This window comes from Nyctibius grandis, chromosome 1 (genome assembly GCF_013368605.1).
Source record: "Nyctibius grandis isolate bNycGra1 chromosome 1, bNycGra1.pri, whole genome shotgun sequence".
NCBI lineage: Eukaryota > Metazoa > Chordata > Aves > Nyctibiiformes > Nyctibiidae > Nyctibius > Nyctibius grandis.
In genome coordinates, this window is record NC_090658.1 from 94,245 (window position 1) to 115,287 (window position 21,043).

Genomic DNA, 21,043 nt, shown 5'->3' on the forward strand with positions numbered 1-21,043 from the left:
GAGTATCTGATCATGATGAGACTTTCTGCCACTCCTAAACACTACCAGTTCAAACGACCCCGATGCACCTCAGCTAGATCAGTGGTAGTATGTTATTGCAATCTGCAGGAAGGTAAACTAGGAACAAACAACACTTTAAAAAAATTATTTCCTATCCAAATAATAAAGAAAGAGGCAGAGAGAAAGATCAGACCTGGTGAACTCTGGCAAGGGCACAGCTTGGGAAAAAACACATCTGGCAAACCTACGTACAACCTACGAGAAGCCACTTCCCAAGGCCCAGGAGCTAAATGCAGTCAAAAGTCCATCGGTCTGTTTTGACAGCCTATTTGAAACGGTCTAGCACTACTGAGCATCACAGTCCAAGCTTGGTTTTTATTCTTAAAATTATTTTAATTAATGATCTGGGCACTAAACACAGTCAAATCCTGACACACGGGAGTTCTTGAAATTTGTCACACGTTAGAGTGAGCCTGTAAAATTATTTGGGACTGGGATGTGTGTGTAACTTCTTTGGAAACAATAGCATGGAAAGAACCATTTGAATTCCTCACAATCACCTGATTAATTCAAGCGTACAGAACAAGAAGTTGTAACCTAAACGCTTGCAAAACACGCTGTATATTATGCAACAATTAAATTTCTCTCCTGGTTTTACTTTTGGGCGTTTGGGGTTGTTTTGTTTGTTTTTTACAGTGACTCCCAATAAAAGACAGTCTGACTAGGACACATTAAACTCAAAATCAAAACACAAATCAGCCTTCACAGATGGTCTACTTTAATGCAGGGGTACTACACCGGTTCCTCTCCAGTGGGAGAGGAGTTTCAACACAACTCACAATGAATTAAAGAAAATACACGATTCACACAACTTTCCTTAGATTTAAGAACACTCATAAGCATGTGGGCAGTAAACAGAGGTAACTGCCACGATAAACAGTGCCGTGCTGCATCCTGATTAGACCTAGCTCAGAGTAAAAAGGACAAGGAACAGGCTGAAGCCTGTAACCAGGATGATCCTCTCTCACACCCACCGGGCTGTAACATACACCTCGATCACGTATCTATGAAGCGGATGCTCCTGCCCTCCCGCTCGCTACAGTGATTTTCTTGTGGTCTCTCAAATCCTACCTATGCCTCTTGCTCTAACCTTGTAAAACCTAAACTTCCAGCATTTCTCCCATTTTTTTGTGGGACTTGGGACAACGAGCTAATCGGCTCTCTGAAACTACCGTTGACCTCCCCAGCCTCCTGCACTGACAAACACTGGCCTGAGGAATGGACTTCTCTCTCTCTGGGACCATGGCCCCAGTGAAGGTGCATCCAGCTTAGGCGCACATCCTACCAGGATGACCAGTGCTGTTCCACGGGTTTGCTGTGTTGAATTAAACTAAGCCAGCTGCTGTAGGATTTACACATGCACACGCACACTCCCCTCTGTGGAAGAACTTACCCACCCTCTGAGATTATGAGCGGAGTTGCAGGAAGGACCCAGATGACCATCAGCACTTGAGGGATTCAGTCTGCTCCCACACCGTGGAGAAGGCTGGTTATCAGCCCAAACGAAAGAGCAGCCCTGGGTGTAGCCTGTCCTCCCAGATGCACTCACTAGCCAGGAGGAAGGTCATAGCGAGAGACCAGGCTTGATACTATAATGAGGATAAGTACCCTAACTTGCACTTGAATGCGTCCACATTTCCTCACTCCATTTTTTGCCTGGACTGGCCTCTGTTTTTAGGGTACTTGCACACCAGGACGGTGTTACCCAGGCGGAGGGACAGAGAGAAGAAGAGGTCTGCTCTTTGCCCATGGCAGTAGGATGCTCAGCATCTCCCCAGCGATGCAACTTAACGAGCCTTGCTGCCAGCGCCTTGCCATGGTGCAAAGGCTTGCAAAACACAGCTCCGTGTCCAGACTCATTGCCCTCCCACTCCCTTGTTACTCAGCAGCGAGGAATATTCCTCTTGTTTCTTTCCCAGTCACAAGGGCAAAAAGAACAGCAACAGGCAGGTAAAGCGAATCTTTCTAAAACTGCAGATGAGTGTGAACCTTGCTCCAGCCCTAGCAAAGGCTCCCCAGTTAACCCAGTTTGGCTCCCCACCGCAAAAGCATCCGGATTTCTGTAAATCCTGCAATCTATCAGGCCTTAATTGCACCACCCTAGCCTCTACAGTCCTATCAAGCGCCAGCTGAGAGAGGGCATAAAGCATCTGCCAAGCATTACCTCCCCTCCTCAGCAGCTGGACTGTCACTTTCTGCTCCGTCCCATTACAGCTGAAGGGACAGGACAAAGCTGCTGGGGAAAAGGTTGTTGGATACTCGCCTACTGATGCTACTTACATTAATAATTGCTGTGGGAAAATGTGGAAGACACAGGTGTGAGGGCTGCCCAGTGCAAAACATGAGGGAGGGAGCAAAGTCGTGCCCTTGTTTCTGTCACGGTAACAGAGCAGGAAGGGGACAAGCTGCAGCAGCTGCCACCGCCAGCAAAGCGTCCCTGAATCACTTCCCAGGCACCAAACGCCCCAGGAAGACGGGGCCTTTACAGCCTTCCCCTCTCTGTCATTCACAAAGACAACAGACACGCCGGGGTCCTGGGGCCCTCGAGGGAGACCGAGTGCCTCCTCAAAGACCACCTGGATGCCACCAGCCACGTCAGATGTGCTCCCCCATCCTACGTGGACCTGGGCTGCTGTTGCACGCAGCAGCTCTCCAGCCACCCTTTCAAAGGTCACCAGTACAGGGCAGGTTGGGAATTTATCCCATTTATGCCCTTTTTTGAGAACTCCACTCACTTGCATTACCGAGATACGTGTCTGTGCTGGGAAAAACACCATGGAATACTGAAACGGACGACGTGAGCGCCCCACTTAAGGCACGTGTTTGCAAGCCCCTGTTTTGCCTGGCTTTTACATGCTCACAAGCCAAAGCTGTAGGCCCAGTTACTGGAATCATTCTTGGTATTACACGGGCCACAGATGTAAAAAGGGGAGACAAGTCCAAAATATAACTCGGGGGAGAAGTATAAATCTGAAAGTCACCACACGACCACAAAAAAAATCCACCCCAAAGAACAAAACAACAAGACCAAACAAACCCCCACACCACAACACTGAGGCTGCAGGCACACGATTTCATGTACGTGTTTTTCTGAACACAGCTGAGAGCTCCAGCAACTGCTGCCCTTCCGAAACCGTCCTGGGTGCACGCAGATATGTGCTAAGGTGAAAAACGAGCAAGGAAAACAGACAGTCCAGTTTCTCTAGATGCAAATCCAGATGCCACATCAAGATACCAACTTCCGAACAGCAGAACACACAATAATAAAATCAACCTACATTAATTACAAAGTTTTAAATTAACTACAAAGAAATAAAGTTATGATAGTAAACACATCCTTGTGGGGAGTCCACTTTAAATAAGAATTCTGGAAAATCTCAGTTGAAATTACTGTAATCTTGCTCTGTAGTTCTATATAAACAAAAGATATCAGTGCACAACTAGTTATATAATTTATACCAACTTTGATACAACTTCCTCCTTACATAGAAGCATGCAGTTCAGAATTATGCAGTCATACAGTCATTTATGCAGATTTCATATTTTACATTTATAATCTTAAAAGTGACAGAAAAGAATGAATTTCTTTTTTTTTTATCAGATGCCCATTATTTCAATATGAAATTGAATTCAGTTAAGTAGTCATGGAAATTGCATTATTCACTTTTTTATGTTAGCTTTGCTTACATATTTTAATCAAAATACATTTTGCACTCAAAATTAGCAAACTCAATTTAAAAAAAAAACAAATCTAAAAAAAAATCCTCTGGATCTGTAAAATGGGGAGATTTAATTGGCTGTTTCCATCTAAGTGTTCCCACCAAGATTTCAGAACTAGTAGATCTTAATCTTTCATGCATATGGTATATTCAAAGATACAAGAAGCCTTTTCTTAACTGAGGATTAGCTAATGATCATTGAAATTAATTAGCTGAATCCACTGAAATGGAGAAAGTATCCTTTCTGCCCCTGTAAAAGAAGTGCTTTCAAAAGCTTTAAAACTTTAATAATGTGCAACCAAGGGCATAGCCAAGGACTTTAATTAGTTCAGCTGTCTTATGTTCTTTACCACTTGGGCAACAAAGGTGCTGCTGAATGTTTCATTTAAATAATTTAAATATATATAGTAGCAAGTTTTAGCACATTTCAAAAGTATTTATAGAAAGAAAAAAAAAGTTAAAACCCATGGATGTAATTCTAAGTAACAAACTATTATCCACTATTATTTTGAAGAACAAAGCCCACCAGCTCCAGAGCTGGCCCAGACTGTGCAGTCAGGTAAAACAGAACGTCTGCATCGGTTGCTTTCCTCTTGCAACAAATATTTCAACAATAAGGACAAAAATGTGTTTGCTTGTTAACACAATGATTAAAATATTGAGTCTCCTCCAGATGTCAATTTAACAGGCATTACCAATCAAGCACAACAGCCATAGCAAAGCCAAAATGCTGCGGTCCCGCTATGCCCACTGAAAGGTACAAGTTTAACATTACAGATTTCCACAGTCCACACCTACGTGGCATGATAAATTTTAAAAAGCCAGAACTTTTATGCATCTCAAATCATTTTAAGGTTAAGGAAATGGCCCCATCTACCTCATTTTTTTTATGTGCAAGATACTCACATACAAGTGAACTTAAACACATAACCCACAAAAGCATCAGCTAGTAACAGTCAATATTTTACTTCCTAACCTGAGAACATAAATAAATAACGTTATTGTATGTTGAATCTCCACAGAGCCCCTTGAAGCAATGGACATTTTTAGTCTTTACAGCGTGAAAGCAAAGCTCATTGCCATAGACAATGGGAATAACGTTAGTAGTTTCCTGCTTTAGGCATTCATCAGTATCCAAGGTCTGCAACAAGGAAGTAGAAGTGAAGTTCAGTTGCTTTTAGAAGATATTAAAGCAAATACACAGAACAACTGAATTTCTGGGCACTCCTCCTCCACAAAGGCAAATTCCTTGAATTAAGAGCAGGATTTACCTACACCCCCTAAGCTGCTGGGATGAAAAGTGCTAGGATGTAAGCCACCCAAGACGACAGCATAATGAAAACATTCCTGTCACGGTACACCTCCAGGAACTATGAAAATAAACGTTTTAATCACCTTCGCAAATCAGCAGATTCATCTTCCACTGTGAGATCTGTCTGTACCATCTCCTGTTTCAGTTCTCCGATTTCTGAGGCAATTGTGTCAATGAGCTAGAAAGGGACAAAAATAGTATGACGTCAAGTGAGTGGAAGAGGCGTGGAAAAGAAGCCCGGGCAAGTTTAGTCACCAGAGATTACAAACTTTTTTTTTAAATCGCATCCTATGTGGACTTCCCCTTGCAAAGGAAAAAGTAAGGGTTGGGGCCACTTATAATCGTCCTCAGAGGAAGAATAATTCCTGTTTTGTGCCAGTACAAAACCTTCCAGGTTGGCTAGCTTTTTTATTTAAATATATTAAATCTGCAGCCTCAATATATTATACAACAGCTTAAAAGAACTAAATTATTTGATTGATTGTAGCATTTACTTTCTCAAATAAAAAGAAAAAAATATAATTAGAAGAGTTCCATCTGCAAGAGTTATTTCAGAACGGACACTAAGCCAGCACTACAATATTGTGGTGGATGAAAAGTAACAAAGCAAGAAGGAAATGAGCTGCTGCTTTTCACATTAGGTCTTGGACTGCACTTGAACAGAACAACTCAATTAAAAGAGAACTGCCTTGTAACACTTCAGCTCAGGTGGAACACAATCCTAATTTCAGACACGAGGGCAACAACTCATTTTAGAGTGGGCGAGATCAGCACTAGGGCTGTATCCTGAGAAATACAGCATTTGCTAGCCAGATGTCTGGGAAACGTCTTGTTGGGCAGAGACCAACTATGAAGCCTGCAAGGTAACGGCTGCCTTGGACATCCTTTGCAGCAATTGCATCAGTTTGCTTGGCACACCACACCACGACAGCGGACAAACCCTGGCAGCGTTCCACCTCTCCTGCCTGTAGTGAAACCTAAAGAAAAGGTCTGCAGTGACGCCATCTCCTCTAGCACCACCCCACACCTCAGAGCAAACAAACGAAAACCCTGTCAGACGAAGCAGAACCAGCTTTCCAGTCCAAGTTGGAACGGTCTTCATAGTCGCCCGCAGGACGTGACCCTGCGTCCCACTAGCGTTAGGCAGCTCAGCACAGCAGCGTTTTCAAAGAATTGCAGGCAACGCTGGCTTTACATGGTGAAAAATACACCTGCCGTTGCTGTCGGAGGAGCCTCACTAGAAAGCCACTGCGTCACCACGTGCATCTGACCGCGGTTACGGGCAGCAGCATCGCGTCAGAGGGGAGCTCTGACCCGGGTGCTCAGAGAGCAGTACCAGGCTCCAGCCAGTACACTGCACCTGGCAGATCACACTGCTTTGCTTTTTCTCTTTTAAAGCCTCTACTGCCTTAGCATCATCACCCTTAGCACGTTTATTCTTGTCATCCTCCGAAACACAATACCGCTGCAATCCTCACTGACCTGATGGAGGGGGGGTCTCATGCTACGGCGTGCTGCCCCCGAACAGGGAGGTTCTGCTGCTCCCCTCAGGCTGGCTTGGCTCTTCATCTAGCCCCCTTAGCTGGTTCAGTTTGCTGAAAGGTTGGGAGACTTTTTCACTTTGTCTTTTGGTTAGTTTTTTGCTGGCTTAACGACCTGAACCTGATCTCTGAGGGGGTCGGACAAGCTCCAGAGCAGACACCAGGAAGCAGGACAGCACCAGGCTGGGAGTACGTCTGCCCCGTTCAGCAAGTCACTAGATCACATCAGCCCCGCTGTGAAAACATGCCCTGTTGCTCAGCCACCCCCGCCAGCAGCCTAGGGGTTTGGGCCGTTTGTGCTGACCTAGGAACAGGAACCCATGCCCCAGTTCAGACACCCCAAACCAGCCAGTAACTGGATCAGCCACCCAGAACTCTGCAGTCTGAGCAGGACACGGCTGGGATTCAGACCGCGCAGGTCTTCCAGCCATCCACCCAGTAGCAGGAAACACGTTTTTGGGCTGACATTTACTAATGAAAAAAATAACTACCAGCCTTCACACGGAATAAAAAGCTACACACCCCTCTCATGGACTGTATCTGGAGTGGGCATGTGCACATGACAGTCTAAGAAACAACTCCCAGGATATTTAATCAAATATTCTTATTTTTAAAATAACACCTGAAATTATGACAAGCCATGCCAAGATTTCAAGTCAACCATTAAAAGAACAAAATTTAAATAATTTTTTTTAATCGCATGGATTGCTGTTCAGGTTTTAAAGAAAAATAAAGCAATTGATCTATGGAAAGTCTTTGGCTACAAACCAAACTACAGCTGATGTACTTTGCCAAATTTTTTAACAGTAATCCTTCTGTACAGTAATCCTTCTGTACCTGTGGTCAGAGAGATCCACTAATTCAGTTCAACAGTCAATTAATTCAAAACAGAGAAGCTGACTGCAAGTGTGAAAAGACAGAAAAATTGCATTTCTCTTCCAAGCTGTGACTAAGCAGTAGAAGTGGAAGGATCAGCTCTACTAGGCCCAAATCTCTAATGAGCAACCCATTACAGTCTCTAGCTGCAATAATCACTCTTAAACTACTCAGTTAGGTTCAAACATGAATGTGCCTTCTTAAAGTTAGTTCTTGTCTTCGTTTAGCCCGCACCCGGGGCTGAACAACAGCAGTATTTCTCTCACCCAATGTCCCTTCCCCAAATGAGGAAGGGAACTGGGAAAAGGAGGGAGACTTGTAGGTTGAAGTTAACCAGATTTAATGAAATGAAGAAATCAATATAAATGACAACACAAAACAGACAAAAGTACACTTACCCACAGATCACTGGCAAGTTGCTCCAGCAATCATGATGAGGAAGAGGGAGTAGAGGCAAGGAGAGCAGGAAGAGCCCCCCCTCTTCCCCCCAAGCCCTCTCTTTTATAGTGAGCTTGATGTCAATGATACAGAACACACCTGTGGGCCAGCCGGGGTCAGTGCCCTGGGTTTAACTGCTGAGGGCCTTGATCACCAGGGCTGGCCACAATCTAAAACCAAATCCCAGTGAAACCAGGACAGTTCTAAATAACTAATGGCATTCTAAAATACTGACACAATGGATTTCTTGTTGTTATTTGCATCAAGATGCATGAAACACAAGTCAAAAAACCCTAATAAATATACATTCAGAAAGAAATATACAATTTGCCATTTTTAAATAAGGAGTGTGACAAGAATATGGAAAAAACAGACCACACCTTCAGTGAACAAAATCCATTCCAGGTTTAATTACAGCCTATCAATTATTTAAATTAGGATTTCCTCTTCCTGGATTAAAAATCATATTTCATAACTGATGGTGCTTCACAGTGGAACATACAGCAAAGGGGCTTGCTTCATCAGAGAGAAGTTCCAACATCAAAACAACAGCAAAAAATATTCTGTTTTAAGTACCTGCTAAATTACCCCAGTCTTCATTCATTATCAGGTTTGCTAAGTGCAATGAGGTAGTCAAACACAACCGTACAAGCTGTTACTGCTAAATGAGATATACACTGCTGACACAAGTCTTACTATGTCTCTACAGCTTTTGCAGCCGCCTCATCCTTTCTGTTGCTGCTGAAGCTTTTCATTTCAGTTCCTTAAAGCAGCTCGTAATTGCTCAGCATAGGCTTCTGTTCGCTTTTTTTACTCCCTCATCCTTCACACCTTCACCTACATCTTGGCATACATCTCACCACTTCCCTGCCCTGTATTTTCTGTCCTCCATTCCGGAGAGACAATGTTTCACCTTAGTCCCTTTTTCAAGTATGCAAACACAAGACTGGCAAATTTTAATTGACTTCAGTGCCAGGAAATGGAACTTTCAGATTAAGAATTAGGCAGACTTAAATTAAGGCAATATCCTTCTCTTCCTAGCTGCACTGGGCACTAGGTTTCCACCTTCCATACTAGCCTCCAAACAGTCGATTTCTCAGATGAATCCTCCCAGTCTCTCCAGCTGCTGAATGAGTACAGTGGAATTCATTGTCTACTGTGAAGTTTCTAACATTTTCAGACCTCCTACCCTCCCAGCTGCTCCAGTAAGGTAGCACGCAGCCCTTCCTCACTGCAGCAACTCTCTGCCGCCATTAAAACCTTTCCAAAGTTGCACCTGAACACAACTGAGAGTTGAATTATTATTTGAACTGACCAGATTACAGCCTTTTCTCTTTTGCCACCAGATAGCCACAAAGGCTCTAACACTGTCTGCAGAGCCATGAACGCAGCCACGCTGGGAACAGAACCGCCTTATGTGCTCCATCCTGCAGTAATGGCTAAAAATTAACTTTTCTAATGGATGAAGCAAGGCTCAGGTTTTAGTTGCAAATCACAGCACTCCCTGAAGATGCTCCCTATTCACTGTGAGAGCGCAAAGTTCTTCAAGCACCAAGTAGTCACAAATATGAGCAATTTAGCCAGCTGTAAATACATCGGGGCTTTCTGTCATGGCTTGCCTGGAGCCATCCCAGGAGGAAGGCGCCACTAGTCACCTGCCAGCACAGAACGTGAGTCAGCGCCTGGAGTCTCATTGCAGACGGCAGCTGATTCACAATGATCTGCAACTACATTTGACTGTTTAAAATACGAACTCGTGATGGAAATCACTACCTGAAGCTCAAGATATTGTTAAACGCTATTCAAGGATTTAATCTGCTAATGAAACACACCTACTGCAGGTAAAACCTCTGCCGCGTGCAATATTGTGTATGGTCAGCAGAGGCTTTTCACTGAACTAGCCATGTAACCCTACCCCCGTGCTACACGCACTGGTCACCCGCTCTGATCAGTGGATGTAGACGGTGATCACAAAGGGCCCAGGAGCGTGAAACCAGAGGAATCACCCGCACCGCCAGCTCCTTCCATTGCATAGAGCACAGTAAAACCTAAGGCAAATCACACAAGACAGCCAATCTCTGAATAACCAAGCTGGAACTGACCATCTGTTCCACCCAGTTGGAGTATGGAGGCACCAGGCATCGCGAGAAGTGGCATGGGAAGCATGTGCTTCTGCTTCAAAGAGAGAAAGGGGAAACTGTAAGCAAAGTGGAGCAACCCGCTGTTACATTAGCAGCTGCTTTTGAATCATAAGCCGCCGGCACCACAGCCCAGACTTCTTTCCCTAAAAAACTCCCTGCAGTGGTAACTGCATGAAAGCTAAGCTGCTCTTCCCCGTGAACCAGCTGCCAGCCACGACGACAGGATCAATCGGCTCTGCACAAGCAGCTCCTCTTCACGGGCAACACCACCTTAGGGCTTTGCACCCACAAGACCCACTGCAGCTGTACAGAACCACCGCGCTAGCCAGCGTGCCCTGTTCTCTGACACATCTACAGAGAGCAAGTGGTTCGCAGGCCAACAGTTTGCACAACAAAAGGGCTTTTTCAGCATCTTTCCCTGAAAAGTACACAACACAGGAGCTGTCTGCAGAAGGACCCCTGGGCTTTCAGCCACCGCCTCAACACCTGCCTTGCTGTGCTGCTACCTGGCTGTGAACTGACTTCACCGTGTTAACTGGCTTTGACCAGAGCTGGGGGGAAAGAAATAACAAAAATATCTCACGAAACAACTCCCTCCCAGAAAACAAAGTCTCTGGGAACTACAGCGAAGAATTCTAATACAACTTGTACTAACAGCACGGTAACGTGCTCGAAAATTCAAGCTGACACTCCACACTTCACCCCATCATTTCATACATCAGTTTGACCCTGGACGATGGAACAGATCTACAATGCAAAGGAATTTAAATACTGTATAACCTTCCTGCACTGCAGTTCCTGCGTTAGTTCTTTTGTCTACTTGTACCTAAAAGCTAACCATGGCAGCATGTTTTCTGATGCTTTCCAATATCCAGTTTATCTTTGGAAGTTATTTGTGGTTATTTTTGTATGGCTGCCACATTCAGCCTCTTTAACACAACTGCCTTTTACATCTTTGTCTGGGAAAGGTACCTGCTTATATAAGATTAAAGTTCTTGAAAACAAATATTTTAAAACAGGTTTTAACATATAAATGCTTTAAATCAGAATAGCATTAAGGTAAGCACTGCAGGACAGTTTTACCTTGAAGACATTGTAATCTTAACGCGCTTTAATTTGTATGTTTGCCTTGATGAGAACTGGTCAGAAACTGTCTTTCCTGAGAGGAATTTTTCTGTGTTTAGCAATTTTATTTTTTCTTTTTCTAAAGAGAACTTCAACAAAATGGCACGTTTCAAGCAGACTTATGCTCACATGGTCTTCTACAGGCCAAATTTCTTGGGTGCACCACGTAACCTCCATAACACAAGGCAGTCTTTCCTTAGTCTATGAAAAGTCAGTACGTCCTGGACAAGGAAACTAGGTCAAGTGACGAGCATCAAACCCCATCCTGACCTACAAAGTCCCCCAGAAACGGGACACACTCTGCAATCAAACTGTTATTCATTAGCTAACAGCAGGTACTGCACCTGAACTAACACATTTAAGAACAAAGCTCTAATTTTTTAAAAAAACCCCTACCAATATTTTCTGCAAATGGCAACGAATTTTCCTTAAATTCTTCTTCATGTAAAAAAAAGTTACTCTCCTCTTGATATAAAAAAATAAAATCTTTTGGAGTTGCATCATTTGGGTATTCCTGCAATTAACTGACACATACTGTTACAACAGCACCTGAAAAATTATTTTCCATCAAATAACATAAGGTGTACTCACGATTTTATGACATCACTGCTGAAGTACTTAGGACCAACGAAACTTCTGGTCATTATACAGTGTATGTGATGCTTGCACGATTAGAATTATACAAGATGAGCTGTTAATAACATGTTTCTACAAAATGCAGGAAGGATCCTGGGTGTGTACTATTATTAGATCCAACTCTGAGAAAACAAGCAGCAGAAGGCTGCCTTCTTCTTCACAGAAGGCTCAGAATATTTGAATTCTTCAAACAGATTTCTCTATTTGCAAGGACTGTGATTCCTATTTTCCTGAAAATAATGAGAAAACTCACCCATTGGTTTCAACAGACTTGAGATCAAGACCATAAAGAGGCAGTTTCCAAAGGGAAATACAACTGAAGTGGACGTATATATTTGTTAGAGGCCCCTGCTAGTGTAAAACAACATACATGAGCCCCAAGACTTAAGTAATCTGAAATCTGTTGCAGATTATTTAGGACTATGAAATAGATATTACCCTGATATGCTACAGAAAGAAGTGGTTTACATGAAAAGAAATGTGTTTGAAAGTATGACATCTGCTCAGGTGGTGAATTATTTAACACTAAAAAAACACCCCAAAATTAAAAGGAGACCTTATATAACAAGATAAAACACCATTTTTGTGTCTAATGTTTTCCCTTTGGAGTTTAATTCTGATAAAACACTGTTCTGTAAGTTAAAAAGAAACTACAATACAACCACTGTAAACCCAAATAATAATTATGACTTGGACAACATGAATTCACAGAGCAGCCCAGTACAGTACTCCCTAACTAAACCTATCCTAAACATTAGATTGCCACAAATACCCATGTACTGTGACTGTTTACATTCCTAAAATCCATGAACGAAATAATGAAATGCAAACATATTAAACCACAACGTTTCCTTTCATAACGTATCACACTATGCTTATTGTCAACTGATTCTTTGTTCAACACGACTGACCTCAGCTTTTAGAAGCTGGCAGGGGTGACAGTGTAATTCCCACATACAGACCACAAACAACTCATCACAGCTCCCCATCGCTCTCTCACCAGATCACGTGTATTCCATTTTTATGTCTTTCAGGATGTCATATAAGTAGCAAAAATCAGAGCAAGCGTGTTCACTAGAAGCAACACACTCCCAAGGAGCTCCAGTCACCTTTCTGAAGCTGCTCTATCTACACACACGTCACTGCTGTGCATCAGGGAAAGCACCTGCCCAGAACCAGCCACAGACCAGTGCCTCTCTCAGAAGCCCAGCAGAGCTAAAGGTCTTCTTACTTATTCCCCTCATGAAGAGTTTCCCAGTCCCAAGAGGTTTCCCAGTCCCAGATGGCTTTGACTTGATGTCTGTTTCAGGACATTTTTAGAAAAATCATTCATCCATCACTGCACGGCAACTGAATTCCTGTTTTTTTTGTGTTGAAATGTGAATAAGCTTGTACAGAGAATTAACAAAGCTGCCATCTTTCTGAGAGCGCATTGAAAGAGCCAGCCAAGGTGACCACCACGGAATGTTTCCAAGCCCTGAGATTTACAGCAGCTAAAGATGAAAAGGTAAGATCAGTGCTGCTGATCTGGCGCGGGAACAAGGGCTGAAGACAGTAAGGATCAGTATCAGACTGGACAAACGAGCCTCAGCGCTTAGCACCCCCCCTTCCTGCCAGCATCTCATTTTTCATTCTTTCTGGAGACCTGCATCCTCTTTGGCATCACATCTTTTCCTTCCTGTTTTGATACGCAGAGCGTAGCAACCCTCAAAGAGCACCCTTGTGTGACGAGGTGGCGAAGCGCCAGAGACAAGCCAAACTGGGAATGCTATTTCTGGACTTGTCCAATGTCTGAATACAATTAAATATTTTGATATGTGGCTGCAATTTCTGGTTATTTTGCACAGTAAGCTACGAATTCCCAAGACCACTAACATTATTCAGTGTCTTATTCATCAGTAAGCAACGAAGTTTTACCTGATGTTTGATTTTGGGACAGAAAAGCTTTAGTGGTGTAAAACCTCTGATGCCAGTTCAACAAAGGTTAGAACATTTTGATGAGAAGGAGGATGGTTCAGTAAAAAGGATGTTTGTCAGAGACATATACTCAGTTCCTTGCTTTACCACAGACTCCCTCTGTAACCACTGGCAAGCTATTCAGTCCCAGAAGCCCTCCGACTGATCCCCCAAAGCCTTAACAAACCTCACATAGAGCAGGAGGCAGAAGAGAGGACACGGTGACCCATGCTTCCTTTTGCAGTGTGATTGTTCATGCCTGAGCTAAGCTACTACTGCTGAGCAAATCTGGTGCCAACCATGCAAGGTAACTCCACAGGAAATACTGGGGAAAAGCAAAATTAAGTCATCAAGTATAATCCTTGACAGAAGTTCCCAAAGACAGAAGTGATTTATAACTGTGTAGAAGTGAAGATGATCACAGAAGATGCACAAAGCCTAATGACGGCAGGCAGCCAATCTGAAGTACACCCTTTCTCATGCAGTTCTCAAGGTTCCACTTTCCAGCTGTTACGAGGTTAGCAGAACAAAAATCAGATATTCACAGCCAGGGAAAAATGCATTTCTGAAGAGTTCTAGGGAGTATTTGAAGGTGCTTCACCTGAGGCTCTACCTCCCTGCACCTCTGAGCACCACCTCAAGTCTGGAGAGGTCTCCACCCATGCCTGTACTCCCATGAGTTTCCCAGGGGCATCAGGAGAGCGTTTGTTGCATCCTGCCTTCCCGGCCCCTTTTGTACATTGCCATGCATCAGCTCTGCTCCATGATGGGATGGAATTGGGGGCAGACAGAAGGGCTCTCCCTTGAAACATATTTCTCACTGGAATATGCTGCATCAGGTGTGCTGTAAGCCACATGACATCTCAAAACAGCCCCCAGAACGGATTTCTGTTCTCTCTCTACAAGCATGTCCATGCCAGAGCAGAACTACCAGCTCTCAGTGCCTGTATCGTCAGGAAGCTGGGTTGAGTATCTCAAGGGAGGAAGCATTAGACTCCTTTAAAGTTCGTGGGCACCTGAAGACACAGACCTCTGCCCTGCTGGATTTCTGAGAGTACACAATGAGCTAAGCACCAGCTTCTTGTTCATTTCAAACAACATGCACTTAGGGTTTAAAAAAACAACCAAACAAAACCCACAAACAAAGCAAAACCACCAAACACAAAAAGGACTGAAATATACCTTGAGAATACAAACATAGTATTGTTGTGAGTGTTCAGATTACACACAAACAAGAAGCCCCCACCAATTTTTCTTAAGATAGGCACAGATTTTTCAATCCAATACTGGAAATCATAAACTTGTACTGCAACTTTAATCTACACAAATCCAGTTTATGAAAGCTCTAAGAATTCTATGCCTATACATAATAAAGCTTATGTTCTCAGCATTAGCAGCAAAGAAAGCCACGAGCTGTTTCACACCAAATATTCTATACAGTGCACAGGAAAAACATCTACACATGAAATAACCGGACGGTAATCTAAGCAGGAATACACCTGTGAAAAGAGATGCTCAGTGAAGTGCTTCCTATTCTACAGAAAAGGCTTGCTACGTATCACAGACCGCACTGCACATTCTGCAGCACTCTCTTCACATAAACCCATGTGCTTTATGTTCTGTATAAATATCCCATTTACCTTAAAGAAACTTCCTCTTTTGTCCAGACAACGGGCTTTCATTGTCAAAGATGACATCTTCCCCGGAAAGACTCCACTGTATGCCTCGAACTCCTAAAAGTAGAAACATTTTTTTAATGGTCAGTCCAGTCTGTCGGAAATTCCTTTCTAAGCCACAGAAACAGTCATGACAAGCCTTCTGCCAAAACCCTTTCCGTCAACAACAGGGTGCCATTTATTTCCTACCAGAGTCCTTACATATCCCTTTAGTCTATTATTTTTCCATAAATTGCTTCAAAAAGACAGTGCTACTCGGAGTTCCATGTTTCTCCCTTCTCTTCACAGCTGATCTGAGTAGACTTTAATGTGCTCATTAAAAAAGAATGCTAAAACATAATGATTGCTTTGCTTGTTTGCTTGACCTCAGCGTGAAGTACAAATAGAACAGAATGTTAGATGTCACTGCAATCTGCTCTCAAATATTACACTGTTAACGGGGCTGACCAGAAGGGGAAAAAAAAAATCTAAAATCACAGACAAGGGAGAAAACACTTTACCATGAATGTAAAAAACGAAAAAAAACAACCCCAAAAAAAAGGAAGAAAACCCCCAAAACCAAACAAAAAAAAAACGCAAACTCTCAAAAATCCTGATTGAAGTTCCTAAAATGCAGTTAAGTCTTCTGAGAGTCATGTCCAAGTGAGAAACTGAAGATGCAGTTAGGAAGAAGGTGCATTTTCCACTATCAGGCAAACTGAACGAACGGTTTAACACCCAGGAGAATACAGTAACACGTAACTAGAACGTGTGCACATCATGAGAAATATCATGGGGGTGATCTCCAGCTGAGCAGAGTTCCTCTAAAGTCACAGCCAATTCACACCAGTAACTTGTTAATGAACTTCTGAACTAAACAGGAGCCAAGTTCCATGGCTAAAAAATCCCTCTAGGATTTTTAACAGTGAGCTTCTAGTTGCGTTTAAGTAGCCTGACTCCTCTCCTCGCTCCCACATTTACTGACCACATAGCGGGCAGTTACGTTGGATGTTTCGGTTACCTACACGGCAAACACTGCAAGAGCAAAACACGACAGACTAACGCAGAGGCACAGCTTTCGATCTGATACGAGCAGGAACCAAAATACACATGGCAGGGAGAGCAGTGAAAACCAAGTTGAGTGGCACGGCTGCAGATGGAGCTTGAGCAAAACAAAGCAGCTGGGACAGAGAACGCTGGGAGCTACAAACCCGAATTTGACACGTACCCCCCCACACAAACAACACACACACGCTTCTGCTTCCCTCCAGTGCCTCGGGAGAAGGCATCGACGAGGGTAAAGAGGACCGAGGAGGAAGGAGGAGCTTAAAAGAAAAAAGGGTTAAATAAAATGCCCTGGAAAGCACAAGTACTGGAGAAGGGTGAGAGGTAGAAGCAGGAGAAAAGAAACATTTTTCTCTTGTTTTTACCATGTAGCAGGAAGCTTTAAATCGTTCACCCGGTTTTCAGAGGTCATACCACAAGAGCACTAGAAAAGGTTACATTTTTCCACTTGGTTTCTGGTTAAAAAGCAGCCGTGCTGGGAAGCTCAGGAAGCAGCCTGTTTTCCAGACAGAGTCTGCAGACTGTAAAGGTTGAAAGGAAAATCCCAAATTCTGCATTCTTGTGAAAGCCAGACGCTAGAGGATGACCAAGAGAAGACAAAAAAACGGGGCGGGGGGGAAATAAAATCAAACTTTCTTTGTAAATCAGCATATTTAAAGGAACACATTCCTGATGAGGCTCTAAAGCATTGGGATCCGTGTTGCTTTACTCACAGTCTAAATAACTCGACTGCACCAATCCTATGAGGGACTGAAGTCCAGTGAAGTGGGTGGGTTTGCAGGCGCTATTAAATCAGTCGAGCTCGGTGTCCTCATTTGCCACATGTGGCACAGAACAGTTGTTCCACTCTGGGGAGCATCAGACATTTTACAGACTTTTGGTATTTGATAGTGGCTATTCTAAACAATCTAAAGGCTGCCATATAACAAGAGTTTTTTAATTATAAAATAAAAATGTTTTCTCTCAATGAATTCTGAAAAGGGAATTTGCACCTGAAAGACTTAAGGTGGACGGAGACCCAAGAAACCCAAAAAGGAGTTAGAATAAAAATTCAGTTCTCCAAGTTGGTGCTGTCCTCTTAATGACAACACCAAATTCAATTCCACAGAAAAAACACAAAGATTTTAATTGAGTTACATCGAGGGTTTCTGAGCAAGATCATGCAGTTGTATTTGCACCTCTAGTCGCAGTCATTAATCATTCTGTTTGCACACAACAACCCCTTCACAGGAAATCTAATGGTTTTCAATTTTTTTTAATTTAACCACGAGGATGTCTGCATGCAATCCTATTACCGAAATAAGACCGTGCCAAGATTTTTACATTCATCTCATTTCAAAACAGAACAAAGATTATACGCTTCCACACTCAAACATCCAGAAGAATGCAAACATACAAATACACAGTTTGCCCTTCAAAGACTAAGTCAGAAGAAAGCCTCAGACAAGACTACTGCTTATTTGGCTTATAAGAGGTTCTGAAGCTCTAAACTTTTCCACAGCTGCTATTAGTATTGCTAGTCATGTAATATTATCACTATCTGTATGACCGTAACTCTGAGCCTCAGCTGAGCTCAGGTCCTTGCCCTTCTCAGCTCTCTACACAGCCAGTGAATCGATCCACGCCACCCTTTGAGGTTACAGTGCAATTTCAAGCTGACTTAGGGTAACCTAAGTACTGTTCCACGTCTGAGTGGTTTTTAACATTTCTGGTTAAAATCAGCACAGTGGGAAACACTGTTGTTGGCTTTTTTTTGCGTTTGTTTTTTTTTTCCCCTGGGTGCATATGCTTTTTTTAGGCCGCCCAATAGGCAAATAGACATTAAGACCTGCTGGTAAAACGGCTGGCCAGGGGTGGGTGCAACACCCCAAAAACTGAGGGTGGGCCCCTACCTGTCTCCCACCTCGGAGAGCAGAGGTACCTCCACACAGTGCACAGAAACAACCGCAGAAAAACAAACCTCCTCTCAGGAGGTTTCATTTCTCTGCACAGCCGTCCACACCTGATGCTTACCCAGGTCCAAAACAGGCTGAAAAACCACCGCTCTGAAGTTGTCTCTGTCGTGTTCCGACAGGATGAGGCTGTCAGGAAGGAAAAGTCTGCCTCCTTTGATTGGGAAGATGGCAAAGACGGCAAAGCGTGTCGTCTTCTGCACATACCAGAGACAAGCATTTTCCCCCTCCTCTGTTTTAAGGACCGAGGCAGAGAGTCTGGATAGGTTTTGTTAGACACTGCCAGGGTGACTGCTCGCAAACCCGTCTGGAAATGTCATCAAGCAGCAGGAGCCAGCTCGCTGTATAACTCATGCGACCTTTTGTGCAGCCCTCTGGAAGGCAGCCTCCTCTGCGTTTAAGCGGTCAGTGCTTCACCCTCCCAGCAGTCCCCGCAGCTCGCCGGAGCACCGCCTGCCGCTGCGGTGTGCGGGCGGCTCACGCGTCCCTCCTGCACGCAGCGCTGTCTGCCCCAGCGCTTCGACTCTGGGACAAACCTCGTGCGTGCAAAGGACAGGACAGGGCATGGAAAAGGAACGGTTCGTCTGCTTGGCAAACACCTCTGAAAGGCAACGCTACTCCACGGATGCCGACACCCGCGCAAGCTGTACGTTTCAAACACACCGCTGCTTTTTTTCTTCCCTTCCCTTCTCCTCCTGGTCTTCATTTACACAGGAATGCCAGAGCACCATTCAGGCGCCTGGATGTAACCGAGACTTCTGACTTCTTGTCAAAACAGCTCCTACTTTCCTCCCTCTCCTGCAATTTTATTTGGTATTTTATATGTGCTTATACTTAACCGTAGTAGTGGCAACCACAGTCTTCCTGGACTTCTCAGCATCCTTCCCTTTAATCCTCTCATTCCAATCTTGCTTTTACAAGGTGAAACATCCCATTTTCTTTAGCTAAAAGCCCTGGCAAAGATGAGACAGTCTGTATTCCTCCCCTGAGCTGGAAAGCAAAGGCCACAGCGATCTGGGGAACTGAAGAAGTCCCTGCCCACAGTCCTCCTTACCCCACCCTCCGCTCGGTTTCCAAAGGAATTGGGGCTATACAACTGCACCGCCTTTCTGTTCCTTAGTCCCTACGATTTTTTGATCTCTTGCCCAACTTAACAACATCTGACTGAGGCAAAGAGTCTCTGTTTACAAATGCTGACAAAAGGACAGAGGGAAGAGACTCCACTAATGCCTTCACTGAAGGAAGAGGAGAGATCTGCAGCCTTCCTTTTGCTGGCTGACAACAGAATTAGCAGAACACACTTTTTTGTATTTTAAGCCTAAATCGCCCCACTGAAGGAACTAGCTGTCCTCTTTCATTCTCAGTCTGTAAAGGCTGTGCAACCACTGAGCACAGACACTCACAGAAACTCACTTAGGCAAACTAAAAAAGGGTTTTACTATTCTGCAGACAAAGAAGAACAGGAGAAAATATCAGTCCAGACCTTAAGTACACACTGGCAAAGGTCAGCTGATGTCAGAAGACTAACGCTGACTGATAGCTGTCAACGCCATCCCTCGGCCATCCACTTTGCCAGTAGCGGGGTGCAGCAGAGGAGCTGAAAGACAATCCCTGCTGTCTCTAACAGAAACGCATGAAAGCTAGGTAGGGCCTGCTACGTACGTACTTGAAAACCTATGGTGAATTAGCACCATATTACAATCAAAATATAATAGCAATTTATAAATATATAGTACTAAAAAAATTACAGTTAATTCAGTGAACCCATTTTCTGGTGGGTTAAACTGGAAACCAGAAACAGAAAGGACACATACATTCTACTTTTCTTTAAAAATGTGGAAAAAAACCCCAACTTCTAGAATGCAATCCTACACTTGAGAATATGCCATGAGATATACACAGAACTTCACATCTTCAGCAAATTTAAGCATCCTCATGCATTTCATTTTCCTGTTCTCCTAGCACATTTGCACTACCCCACGGAGAGTGTTGCTTTCATCTCTAACCTACAAAGCTCTGGTTTGTCTAATTACTCTGACCTTATCTGATTCTTGGCAAAATTAAACTTTTCCTTTTGAAAATATTTCCTCTGAGAAGTTAACTGAAAGCCTCCTTCCAGGGCCACATAGATACAACTGAGCACAGTATCACTTTGAAAATCTACCAAATAAGAGCCTCAGTCTGAAAACTATGGTTGGTGCCAGGATTTTGCAGACCTCTCAACTCAAATGTTGCATTGTGTTAGCACAGCTGTATCCACAAGCAAAAAGCGAGGGGATTATGCAAAAAGGATTCGAACTTCCATCATTCTTCTGGCTGCAGAAAGGGCTTACAGTCATCTTTTTTTTTTTCTTCAAAGAATGCAAGAGCACATTACTTGTAGAAAACAAATAATGCACACAGCAAAAGTGACAAGTCACTCTTTATACAGGGTCATATTTCTGTATTTTGGTCATTTTAATTAAAATCTTTGAAAAAGTCTGGAAATAACAAACACTCCCTGATCAACCTCCTTTTTTCTTCCAGTGCTGTTTTTACTTTTATCTCTGCTACCTGAACATAATGAG

The 21,043-nt window shown here is 43.5% G+C and overlaps 1 protein-coding gene across 5 annotated transcripts in view; it reads right to left on the bottom strand.

Moving 5' to 3' along the window:
- Positions 1 to 21,043, bottom strand: part of RIN2 (Ras and Rab interactor 2) — a 76,979-nt gene that overhangs the window by 32,517 nt on the left and 23,419 nt on the right. For 3 of the 5 annotated variants that reach the window (XM_068407174.1, XM_068407173.1, XM_068407198.1), the window contains exons 2-3: positions 15,445 to 15,537; positions 5,175 to 5,269 (exon numbers count right to left, since the gene is read on the bottom strand). In XM_068407174.1, the coding sequence (XP_068263275.1) occupies positions 5,175 to 5,269; positions 15,445 to 15,501 (152 nt within the window). In that variant the 5' untranslated portion in view covers positions 15,502 to 15,537. Of the gene's footprint in view, positions 1 to 5,174; positions 5,270 to 15,444; positions 15,538 to 15,669; positions 15,739 to 21,043 lie in introns of those variants that run through there. The other 2 variants (XM_068407181.1, XM_068407190.1) reach the window with 2 other exon arrangements.